Source organism: Micromys minutus, assembly GCF_963924665.1.
Source record: "Micromys minutus genome assembly, chromosome: 17".
Classification (NCBI taxonomy): domain Eukaryota; kingdom Metazoa; phylum Chordata; class Mammalia; order Rodentia; family Muridae; genus Micromys; species Micromys minutus.
In genome coordinates this window covers 33764321-33777436 of record NC_137952.1, presented here as the reverse complement: position 1 = coordinate 33777436, position 13116 = coordinate 33764321, and the positions used below count along the sequence as shown (strand labels likewise).

At 36.0% G+C, this 13116-nt stretch overlaps 1 protein-coding gene across 1 annotated transcript in view; it reads left to right on the top strand.

Moving 5' to 3' along the window:
• Positions 1 to 13116, top strand: part of TRPM7 (transient receptor potential cation channel subfamily M member 7) — an 82097-nt gene that overhangs the window by 53455 nt on the left and 15526 nt on the right. The window contains exons 23-28 of the mRNA XM_080931322.1: positions 608 to 734; positions 3994 to 4178; positions 5896 to 6028; positions 7232 to 7944; positions 10258 to 10325; positions 11956 to 12046. Coding sequence (XP_080787448.1) covers positions 608 to 734; positions 3994 to 4178; positions 5896 to 6028; positions 7232 to 7944; positions 10258 to 10325; positions 11956 to 12046 — 1317 coding nt within the window. The remainder of the gene's footprint in view (positions 1 to 607; positions 735 to 3993; positions 4179 to 5895; positions 6029 to 7231; positions 7945 to 10257; positions 10326 to 11955; positions 12047 to 13116) is intronic.

The following is a 13116-nucleotide window of genomic DNA, read 5'->3' as shown; positions in this document are numbered from 1 at the left end:
TTTATATCTAGTCATTTAAAGTATACATGTTTATTTTTAATTATGTGTCTATTCATATGTCTCTGTGTGGGTTTGTGCACCTAAGTGCAGGTGACTGTGGAAGCCAAAAAGAAGCATGTGATCCACCTAAAGCTGGATTTACATGGGTGATTCTGAGCTACCTAGTGTACACTAAAATAAATTCAGTTTCTCATTTGTTAACCATTTAGCTAGATCTGCAGACCCCAAATCTAGTAATTTCCAGTTTTAAATGCATTTTAGTCCTCTTTGTGGATATTAAAACATCTGTAATTTCATAGGTTTACTGTGAATTTCTGTGAGGTATTTTTCTTACATAAATGTTACGTTTTGTAATTTTATCTACCATTACAGTCTGACCCTGCCTACCAATGATATGACATAGAATTCTGGAGCTTGAGTGCAGTGCAGCAGGGAGGCAGAACAGGAAACCCCACAGCCCTCCTTGTCTGTCAGAGACTTTCTGACAGAGCTCCAAAGGCTAGCCGCCTCTCTAAGCAGATTTGCATGTGCTCAAAATTTTCAGTTAAGACAATGAACCCTGTATACTGAACTATTATATTTAAAATTCTTTTCTCTCTTTCCAAAGTGTGCGCAAATGATTCCGTTCTCCCGGCAATCTGTGGTCCTGGAACTTGGTTGACTCCATTTCTTCAAGCAGTCTACCTCTTTGTACAGTATATCATTATGGTTAATCTTCTTATTGCTTTTTTCAAGTAAGAAGTTTATTTACTTAATATATTTGATACATTTCTCATTTTGAATGAGATACAGTTTTAAAGTATTATCTTTGAAAAAGTTACAAATAAGACATGATTTTTCAAATCAAAGAAATTTTAAATGTTGGGGTTTATTATTTTCAACATAAAAGGTGTATATTAACTCAGTATATGCTCCATATGAAGCAGATGTACAGTTTGGTCTTCATGTGGGTCCCGAACAACTGGAATGGGAGCTATCCCAAAATCTGCTGCCTGTCTGTGTGATATGTTCCATCTGGCTGCCTTATCTGTCCTCAGCGGGAGAGGATTCTCTTAGCCTCACAGAGACTTGATGTGCCAAGGTCGTGGGGATACCCAGGGGAGTCCCTACCAAGTCAGAGGAGAAGGGGAGGGGGTGTGAGGATTGTCTAGGGGCATGATTGGGAGGGAGACAGTGAGCATGATGTAAAGTGAATAAAAAAATAATAATTTAAAAAACAAAATATAAGTAAGCATGTACTCATCCATGTGCATATCAATACATATGTTAAATGAAGGTAGGAGGTAAATGTTGGGTGTCATTGTTGGTCATTCTCCACCTTTTATTTATTTTAAGATTTATTTTTTATTTTATGTGTTTGGGTGTTCATTGCCTGTTTACATGTTTGTTCCTCATTGGTACAATATTCATGATGGCCAGAAAAGAGTTATCAGATCCCATGAAACTACAGTTACAGACTGTTTTAAACTCCCATGTTGGTGTTATGAATCAAACTCTGTTAAAAAGCACCCAGAGCTGTTAACTGCTAAGCCACCTATTTATCTAGCCCTCCAAATTATTTTTAAAGAAAGGCTCTCATTGAACCTGGAGGTAATCAGTCTGGCTAAGCAGCCTAGCTAGTGAGCCTGTGTGGTCTGCCTATCTCACCGTGCCTCAGCATGTAGTCTGTTTATAAAAATCATCTTCTGGAAACAAAAAGGCTGGAGAGATGAGTTGGTAAAGATGCTTATTGACGAGTCAGATGGCTTGATTCTGATTCCCTAGGACCTATGTGATGGTTTTTATATTCTTGGCCAAGGGCATGGCACCATTTGGAGATGCGACTTTGTTGGAGTAGGTGTTTCACCGTGAGCTGGTGTTTCACCTAGCTGCCTGGAAGTCAGTTTCGATTAGCAGCCTTTAAATGAAGATGTAGATCTCTCAGCTCTGCCTGCACCATTTCTGCCTAGATGCTGCTATACTCCCATCTTGATAATAATGGATTGAACCTGTAAGCTAGCTCCAATTAAATTTTGTGCTTTATAAGACTTGCCTTGGTCATGGTGTCTGTTCACAGCAGTAAAACCCTAACTAAGACAACTTACATGGGGAAAAGAGGTCTGCACATGTCACTTGTAAGGAAGAAAGATGGTTTTTAAATTTTCAATTCTTGTCAGCAAATTTTTTTAGATTGCTAGGGAATTACAGAAAAATAAAGAACTCATGTAAATTTTCTTGGTTTTTATGTGACAATCATGTATATAGAGATTGTCGTTACCATTGGCTTACAGTTTTATTAGTTTCTCTCTCTCTCTCTCTCTCTCTCTCTCTCTCTCTCTCTCTCTCTCTCTCTCTCTCTCTCTTTTTCTCTCTCTTTTTCTGTATATCCCTGGTTCTGGAACTAGCCCTGTCAACCAGACTGGCCTCAAAATCACTGAGCACTGGTGTTAAAGGCATGTGCCACCACTGTCCAGCTTTCATTTATCAATTTTGAATGACTGTCATTCTCTACAATCTAAACAATATATTAAACTGTTTAATTAGATTGTAATTTTTTTACAAAATGTTTTTTTCCTCTAAATGTTCAGAACTCTTGAGGATATGTACTTTTAGCACTGTCTAGCTTTAAGTTAAAGTAAGACTCTGTCCCTAACTTCTTGCTGACAACAGGTATCCTATTTCTTCATAGTTGCCATTTTACTAGTATGTAAAAGAATCTAGGTTTTATCTTTACTCACTTTGTAAATTAGGGTGTCTTTATGTAGCTCAGATGAAACTTAAAATGTGTGTGCATTTATGTATGTGCACATACATTGGTAGAGAAACAGGATATTTTTTATATATATAAAAATATATATAAATATATATATATATAATATATATATAATATATATAAAAAATATATATTTTTTTATATATATAAAAGAGGTATTTTCCTCTGTAGCTATTGGTTTTATTCTCTTGAGGCAGGGTCAAGCTAAACCTGAAGCTTGCCATTTCACCTAGATTGGCTGCCTAATGAGCTCTTAGGATGTACTTTCTCTGTCCCACACACTGGGGTTATGTTACATGTGCAACCATACCTGATTTATACTTGTATGGTAATCATTTAAACTCAGGTGCTCGTGCTTGCATAGCAAGTACTCTGTCATAGTCAGGGTTTCTATTCCTGCACAAAACATCATGACCAAGAAGCAAGTTGGGGAGGAAACATTGCTGTTCATCACCAAAGGAAGTCAGGACTGGAACGCAAGCAGGTCAGGAAGCAGGAGCTGATGCAGAGGCCATGGAAGGATGTTACTTACTGGCTTGCTCCCCCTGTCTTGCTCAGCCTGCTTTTTTATAGAACCCAGATCTACCAGCCCAGGGATGGCACCATCCACAATGGGCTGGGCCCTCCCCCCTTGATCACTAGTTGACGAAATGCCTTACAGCTGGATCTCATGGAGGCATTTTCTCAACTGAGGCTCTTTTCTCTGTAATAACTCCAGCTTGTGTTGAGTTGACACAAAACTATCCAGTACATATTCTTAACCATGTCATCCCTGTGAGGGTGTAATTGACTCTTTACATAGCCTAGGCTGTCCTGGAACTAGCTGTGGAAATCAAGGTGGCCTCAGAATCTCAGAGATATATCTGCTTCTGTCTTCCAAGTACTAGGATTAAAGGCATTTGACACCATTCCTGTTGAGATTGAATTCTTGATTTTCCTGCATTTTAACCTTCCAAGTTTTGGAATTCCATGAATATGGCATGGCATTCAGCAAGATTTTCTTTTGTTTTTATTTATTTACATAATTTTTTAAAAAGCTTATAGTCATTCTTTTTTCTACTCAGTTTATTAAGGTTTAACACAATATCAGCCTTTTGTTTGCATATATCTGTAATTTTTTTAAATGAAAGTATCCTCAAATATATAATGCAGAATTAAATAAAGTAAAATCTTTACTATTTAAGGTGCAGGATTTAATTGTTTGCTTTGTTTTGTTTTGTTTTGTTTTTGCATTATTCTAGTAATGTATATTTACAAGTGAAGGCAATTTCCAATATTGTATGGAAGTATCAGCGATATCATTTTATTATGGCTTATCATGAAAAACCAGTTCTGCCCCCTCCACTTATCATTCTCAGCCATATAGTTTCACTGTTTTGCTGTGTATGTAAAAGAAGAAAGAAAGATAAGACTTCTGATGGGCCAAGTAAGTAAAATATGGAAAATTTTTTTCTTGATTCTCAATATTATACTGAAAGCTAAGTATTGGGTTTTTTTTATTACTGTTAAAAGTTAACATTTGCCTAAATATAAAAGTTTTTAAGTACACATTGAGTATTTGCAAATAAGAACTACGATAACTAGTCTTTTTCAGAATTAGATAAAACACGTAAAGGATAGGTATGAAATCAAACTGGCCAGAGGAAGACTAGAATTAAATAATAGTAGATTATTACAAGTGCTTTAAATATCAAATGTTTCAGGCTCAGCAGTTAAGAGCACTGACTGTCCTGAGTTCAATTCCCAGCAACCACATGGTGGCTCACAACCATCTGTAATTGGATCTGATGCCCTCTTTAACTCAAATGTTTTATAACTAGATACAGAAAGAAAATATCAGTCTGTTTGGTTAGATGTGTCAAGGACATTTTAGTTGATTAGCACACCTACTTTCTTTATCTGCTATTTTTCACTTAATTCAGCCAAGCATGGTTCTTGATTATTTCAATATTATTTCAAATATGATAATCCTCTTAACTAAATCAGACACTATGAATAACCCATTCTGGCTGTGTGGAGATACTATAATATTTGATAGTAATATATGAACCCTCCCCACATGCACAGAATGTGAGGCTTCAACCACAGGGGAACTGTGAACGGGAATGCCATGAAAGTAACTGTGTCTGAAAAGGCTGACTGACTGAGTAAAATGTCAGTGACTGCAGAGCATAGAATGTGATGTGTTACTTAATCTTGTGGGCTGGTCTTAGCCTGCAATATAGCTGTTTCTTGCAGCCACCCTCCATTTCCCACCCTGTGTCAGACTTAACACCCTGACTACATGTAAACATTTTAAATGTGTTGACTTTAACACCCTTATCTTTTCTATCAGTCAAAAGGTTTAAATGTCATCACGTCATACCTGAGCCTTATAGCTGAGATGTCCGTCATGTGTATTTGAGAAATGCCTTGATTTATTACTTTCTCTGTTCTGGTACTACAAAGTCTTCATGAAACTGCCTTTATGTTTGAACATTTAATTGGGGGTAATCTAAATCTCTGTTGGTGCCATGGTATAATTCTTATTTGGCTTCAAAATAAACTTAAACAAAAGCAAAGCAATACAATATATGCAAGAGTTAGTTTAGATTTAACTTCTTTTGGGAATGGTACTTATGTGTTATTGTCGTTGGGAAATAATATTTAAGGATTTTGTTGTTTTTGTTTAAATGGTTAATGCAAGCTATATCATTTTATCTTTTTTAGAAGCCATATTTAACATTCTGTTAAAAAAAAATTAGTGCATCCTTATACTACTTGGGATAAATCACCATGCCAGTTGTGTTTAAATTTTTCATGGTTTTCTTTCTCTGATAAGCTGTGTGATAAAAGAGCTGAGAGAAGTATAGTAAGAAAGGGGTAATTAAAACTTGGTGGGCATGGTGGTGCTAGCCTTTAATCTCAGTATCGGGAGGCAGAAGCAAAGGGGTGTCCATGAGTTCCAGTCCAGTTTGGTCTACAGTAGTGAGCTCTAGGACAGCCAGCCTTTATAGAAAGACCTTGTCTATATGATGGATCGATGGATGATGGATGGATGATAGATAAGCTGTGTAGAGGGGCCCTGTCCAAATAAACCAAAGACAAGACAACACTGAAGTCTGAAACCTGGTTTTCTAATTTCTTTCTGGGCTTCTTCTTAGAACTTTACTTAACAGAAGAAGATCAAAAGAAACTCCATGACTTTGAAGAACAGTGTGTTGAGATGTATTTTGATGAGAAAGATGATAAATTCAATTCTGGAAGTGAAGAGAGAATTCGTGTCACTTTTGAAAGGTTCGTATGTTCTTTAATATGTCAGAATGAATCTCGTTAGTTGATACTTGTTCACTATTCAGTTTATTTTAACAAGTAAAAGGTTTTATATTTACACATTGAGAAAACAGGTCAGTTTTTTGCATTTACTACATCTAACCCAGTAGATCTCTCATTACAAGCTTTTATTTTATTTACTTTTCATAAATATATTTTAATCTTTTTTTATTTTATGTGTATGGGTGCTTTGCTTGTGTGTATATGTGTGGATGTGGGTATACGTGTGTGCGCGCGTACATGCATCTTTCTCAAGGAGGTCAGAAGAAGGCATTGGATCCCATGGAACTGGTGTTACAGACAATTGTGAGCCACCATGATCATAGTCCCTGAAAGACCAGCTTAACAACTCTTAGTGGTGCTGGGGGTCAAGTTCAGGCCTCGGACTTAATTAGGGAAATGTACCTCTGAGTCTGGTACTTAGCATTAGCACTCTTGTTTTTTGACTAGTTGCAAAGGAGAGAAGAGTTGGTTCTTAATTATTTAAGAAGAGAAAAAAAAGCTGTCATTACCGTTTTAAAGCTTTTATTTCCTTACACTGTTTTTGTTTCATAGCATAAGCACATGGTGTTTGTGTATGTCACTGATGATCTTTTGTATATGTAGGTGTATATAGTTTTTGTGAATAGACTTCAAATAGCTTAAGCCAGGTATGGTGGGGTTCACACCTTTAATCCCATCACTCAGACAGATCTAGGTAGATCTCTTGAGTTCCATAAATGAGGCCTTTCTGGTCTAGAGAGCAAGTTCCAGGACAGCCAGAGAAACCCTGTCTCCAAAACAAAACTCTTTGTGTTTTAATTATGATAGCATTAGCAGCATTGCATCCTTCTGAAATACAAGGTGTGAGTTGTGTAAATTCATAACCATACTTTATTTTGGCAATGTATTGTTTAAAACGTAAAATTTCTCATACTCCACTATCATCCATTTAGACTACAAAAAATCATCTATTTTTTTAAAAATTATTGCACCTGTTTATGGATGATGTGGTGGGGGGCTTTTATGCCTTGGCATAAGTAGGCATTAGAGCACAACCTTGCAGATGTTCTTTCTTATGCACATATGTGGATTCCTGAGCTCAAACTCTCCTTTCCAAAGCCAGTCTCCTTGTCCCATCTACATTAATTTTAACATCTATAAAATGCCCTTTTTATCCCCCTACAGAGTGGAGCAGATGAGCATTCAGATTAAAGAAGTTGGAGATCGTGTCAACTACATAAAAAGATCATTACAGTCTTTAGATTCTCAGATTGGTCATCTGCAAGATCTCTCAGCCCTAACAGTAGATACTTTAAAAACACTTACAGCCCAGAAAGCTTCAGAAGCTAGCAAAGTGCACAATGAGATCACACGAGAACTGAGTATTTCCAAACACTTGGCTCAGAATCTTATTGAGGATGTTCCTATAAGACCTATATGGAAGAAGCCCAGTGTTGTAAATACACTGAGTTCCTCTCTTCCTCAAGGTGATCGAGAAAATAATAATCCTTTTCTTTGTAATATTTTTATGAAAGATGAAAAAGACCCGCAGTATAACCTGTTTGGACAAGATTTGCCTGTGATACCCCAGAGAAAAGAATTCAACATTCCAGAGGCTGGTTCCTCCTGTGGTGCCTTAATCCCAAGTGCTGTTTCTCCCCCAGAATTACGACAGAGACGACATGGGGTAGAAATGTTAAAAATATTTAATAAAAATCAAAAACTAGGCAGTTCACCTAATAGTTCACCACATATGTCTTCCCCACCAACCAAATTTTCTGTGAGTACCCCATCCCAGCCAAGTTGCAAAAGCCACTTGGAATCCACAACCAAAGATCCAGAACCCATTTTCTATAAAGCTGCAGAAGGGGATAACATAGAATTTGGAGCATTTGTGGGTAAGTTTGGCAAACTCTTACTGCATATTAGTGTTTCTTTTCATTTTAGAAATACTACCTTAGAAAAGTAATTCACTAATAAAAATGTAGTATATGACAGGATCAGAAATATTAAAAAATCAATTGGATATTGTTAGGTACCTACTTGGTGTCATTAATTATAGTATACTTATGTGGGCTCTGTCTTTTAAATTTAAATATGTTTTCAGTTGGGTTTGTCAGTTATTGAAGGGATCTGACTGAAAGTAGGGGCTATAAGAGAGGCTCAAAGCTGACACCAGTATGAATAGGGCCAATGTGCAGTTTCATATACGAATCAGGACAGTGTTGAAAGTGAAAGGTACACTACAAGTAATTATGTTAGGACTTACAGGGACAGCATACTCATTCATTACTTAACATTAGGCAGTGCAGTCATGAAAACTTTAAAAAAACAGAAAAGAAATGGTTCACCTAATAGCAAATGTTATTACGGTACCAATCAAATATGTCTGTATTTATGGTCTAGTCAATTATGGATGTAAAGATGAAAGCATGATTCTTTTTAAATATTTTCATTATGTGTATGAGTTTCTGCCTGTATATATGTCTGTGCACCATGAGCGTGTCTGTTGCCCATGAAGGTATCAGGTCCCCTGAAAGTCAAGATTTGGATGGCTAGTTGTAAGCCACATTGTGGGTGCTGGGAACTGAACCTGGATCCTTTTCAAGATGAACAAGTACTCTTAGCCACTGAGACAGCTCTCCAGCTCCCTTTCCTACTTTTGTCAGATACCTTGTACACTACAGAACCAGCACAGAGGGGGTACCTTTTATGTTTTTCTACCTTCTCCACAGCAGTCCCTAAGTATTGGCTGGTGGGAACATCTTAATTAAGAGTTAGCACTCCCAGATGTTAATGAATTCTGTGTCTTTGCACTGCCTGCTGCCTGCTGCATAATGAAGCTTCTCTTACCATAATTGAGAGCAGCCCAGGTCTATTAGTATAAACAAGCATCTAGAAGGTAGTTTGATGCATCATCAGTTATCAAAGTAATAGTAGTAAGATCTGCCTTATGGTCTATGACCTTCCCAGACATGAATTTACAGTATCAGGCATTGATCTTTTGTATCATGAACCTCATATCTGATTAGAAAGCAGTTTACTCCACAGCAGTCATGCCGCCATTAGAGCAGAGGAGACTGGTGCAAAAGAAAGTCTTATAACTGTAATCGCTTAATCCTAAATTAATAACAGGGAACTGATGAAGAACTGGACTATAATGAAATAAATCGTGTGAGGAGAGTGTTGGAGAAGTCCCTAAAAAGCTTAGTTACAATAGGAAGAACCGTTAGAACAACACAGATTTTTATGCTTAGGGTGTTTTATTTGGATTTTTGGGGGTTTTGGTGTTTTGTTTGGTTTTTGGAGACAGGGTCTTGCTACATAGCCCAAGTTGTCCTTGAATTTAGAATTCTGCTTCAGTTTCCCCAGTCATGGCATTATTGTAAACATAGTCTTATCACTATGAGCTAATTGTCTTACATTAAATAGTAATATAGACCTCAGCATATTTAAATGCTGACCATATGCCACATAGAGGAGAATAAATAACTGAAGAGAGAAAATATCATAGGACTAGCTGTGATTTGGGAATATATAGTGTTCTAACCATCTCCTTGTAAATAAGAGTATTAAAGTATTTAAAACTATGGAAGTTTCTGGAATAACCTGTTCTTTGGAGTAGTATTCATACTATTCTAAGAGCTTGAGGCCTTTTTGTCTTTGGCTTCTTCTGTCTTTAACTATTTTTATAGCTTTCCCACCTTGCAGATTTATCAAGTTGTGGACATTGTAATGATTAGCTGGAGAACATGTTAATAAGACCATGTAGAATATCTATATTAAGGTCAACCTGACATGCTATCTAGGTACCAAACATACTTATGTTTATCATTAGCTTATCTGAAGAATAGAATAACATTTCCATGTTTCCCTTAGACTTGTTTGGTCCTGCCTCCTCTTTACAGATGCTGGGATTGCAGGTCTATTCCAGCTCAATCTTTATATTTTATTATTAAGAGTAAAAATGTCCCCCTTTAATACCAAGGTTTACTTACATCATTTGTGGGGTTATCAACAGAAGATCTTTGTTGTTTGCTTTGGATATCCTCCTGGTAGCTATTTTTAGTATGGCTATTAAAAAAAAAGTTTGCAGAGCCTGTAAATGACTTGAAAGAGCAACATAAATCATTTGTTTCTAAGATTGTACTTCATGTAATAGGGAAGAAAGAGTTTCATTGCAACTTTTTTCCCCCTTTTTCCCTGTTAAGGGCACAGAGATAGTATGGATTTACAGAGGTTTAAAGAACCATCAAACAAAAAAAGAGAACTGTTACCTGTAAGTAGACACTTCATAACAACAGAATTAAATGTAATTTCACTTTTATAATAATTTCTTCTAAATAAAATTAAACTTTATTTTTCAATAAAAAGTGGATCAGCTGAGATTGTCATCAGGATAATACCCCAGATATTTGAAATGGCTGTTTCAAAAGGGAGAAAGTAGCTTGTATTTTTATTGACTGAAATAAAATGTTTAACATTTTCCTTTTTTAAAAAATGCTTTTCTCTGTTTCCTTTTTTATAGAGTAATTACTGAATTTTTCTTCCAGGACTCAAAGTTCATTAGAACATGATTCTAGCTCTTAAAGAACTTAGAATCTAGAAGTTAAAAGCTATTTATAAAATGTACATATGTCAACTGTTAAATAAATTTTTACTAATGTTTAAGGAGTATATGGAATGATTGGCAAAAAAAAAATAATAAGTATTTCTTGCCTAAAATTAGTTTTTATTTCTATTGCTGTCATAAATTGCCTGTGGCTACTTTTCACCTTAAGAACAGTGATGTAGCTAATTACATCATGAGTGCCTTGGAATAACGAAAAAAATGAAACAAGATTTTTTTTTTCCTAAATATACAGCCAAGGATATAATAACTGAGAAACTTGAGTCATCCCTCCTCATATGATCCAAAGTTAACTGTTCGATTGCTATCAGGCATGTTATATACCACCCTGCGTGTAAAAGGCTCAGATGCAGTTTAATATTGATCGTAACATTTGTATTTATCATGACATGGATTCTCATTAAAGCACTGTACTAAAATGATGAACATAATGTCTAGTAAGAAGATGCTCTAAATTTAACTGGTAAATATCAGCAAATTGGGAAGCAATGATTTGTGTTTCTTTCCTATTTACCTTAAAGTTTGAAGATAGTTGTATGATTTTATTGATTCAGAGAGAAACAGCAGGATGGTATATAAAACATGGTCATGGTGCATTCAGAGGTGCCTGAATATCCAGTATCATCTACTTAGTGTGTGAGAGAGGCAGAAGCTCAGTTTACACTTACATAACCTTTTAGATGGAGGAAATCGATGTACGTTTAGTGAACCAATCAAAGTATTTGCTCACAGTTGCTCTTCTGTTAAATCTTTTGGTAATCTTGAGAATCTTGTGTAGTTTAGGCTTGGGCTAGTTTCTAAGTCCTTATCTGCCTTGCCTTTACTTCCAAAGAACGGGGACTGCGGGCGTGTACTATCACATTCACCAAAGTGATTATTAAGCCAGAAAGGCAGCAGGCCTCTTAAATGTACGAGTAATACAAAACAATAAGGAACCTTTCAAAGGGATTGAAATAATATATCAGAGCAGATTCAAAGAGAAGGTTTTAACAAACAGTTTCTACTGAATAGTATACAGTAAGCCACAGTGGCATCTACTCCTTTATTAAGTATTAGTTTTGGTTTCAGTTTTTCCCCATTTTTTATATTTTTCCAAACATCTTGAGAATTTATATCAATATAAAAAGGATTCATTCAAATGAGTAGGTAGTTTCAAGTAGTTTGTGAGTTTCACACTGAAGTAACCAAATCTGTTACATACCTTTTAATGATCAAGTAAAATAAAGTATATTGAAATTCAGTTGCTTTTAAAATTTATGTGCATATATAATCTATACAGAATGAAACTCCTGAAAACATGTTGAAACATGTGGGTGTTGCTGGATACAGTGAATGTCATAAGACTTCTACTTCTCTTCACTCAGAACAAGGTATTTTCACCTCATTATAATTTCTGTTAACAAATGTACAAAGCTTTAAGTATTTATTTGTCAAGCACCTTAGTAATAAATAGTATGTCATTTACTGTGTACATGATAGCAGCATATTCAAGCCTAAAAATCATGTCATTTTAATAGATGCGGAAAAGGCATTTGATAAAATTGAGCCATCTATTTATGCATAAATGTTACTTAGTAATGTATGGATGGATTTCTTTAATTACAATACAAGTTATCTGTAAAAACTTAAAACAAGTCATATTTTATCATGGTATAGTGAGAAATAAGATGAGAAATAAGACAGAAGTTGTATCTGTTTTTATTTTATATTCTAGTCCTGGAAATAAGGCCAGTAAAGATAGAAGTAATTATCAAGGAAAAGGTGAGACTTGTCAGTATTTTAGATAATGTGTGTTTTCTTTCTAAAAGTAACACAATTATATTACTCCATCCTCCTCTTTCACTTGTAGATCACATCTCTTAGTTTGCTTGTTCTTTGTTTGTTTGTGAGACAGGATCTTCCAGCGTAGCCCTGGCTGTCCTGGGACTCCTCATAGATCTAGACCAGGCTAGCCTCAAACTCAAACTAGCAATTTACCTGCCTCTGTCTCCTGAAAGCTGAGATTCAAGGTGTGTCCCACTGTGCCTAGCTCTTAGCTTGCTTGCTTACCTACTTTCTCTTTCTTTCTTTCTCTTCCTTTCTTTCTTTCTTTCTTTCTTTTTCTTTCTTTTCTTTTCTTTTCTTTCTTTCTCTCTCTCTCTTCTTCCTTCCTTCCTTCCTTCCTTTCTTTTTCTTTCTTGATATTTTCCTTACTTACATTTAAATGAAGTTATTATCCCTTTTCCAGTTTCCCCTCTGGGCTCCCCCTATCCGATCCCCCCACCCCCTGCCTCTGTGAGAGTGTTCACCCACTTACCCACTCCCTCCAATCTCCCTGCCCTGGCATTCCCCTACACAGGGCTAAGGACCTCTCCTCTTCTTGATGGTTGATAAGGCCATCTTCTGCTACATATGCTGCTGAAGCCATGGGTTCTTCTGTGTGTACTCTCTGGTTGGTGGT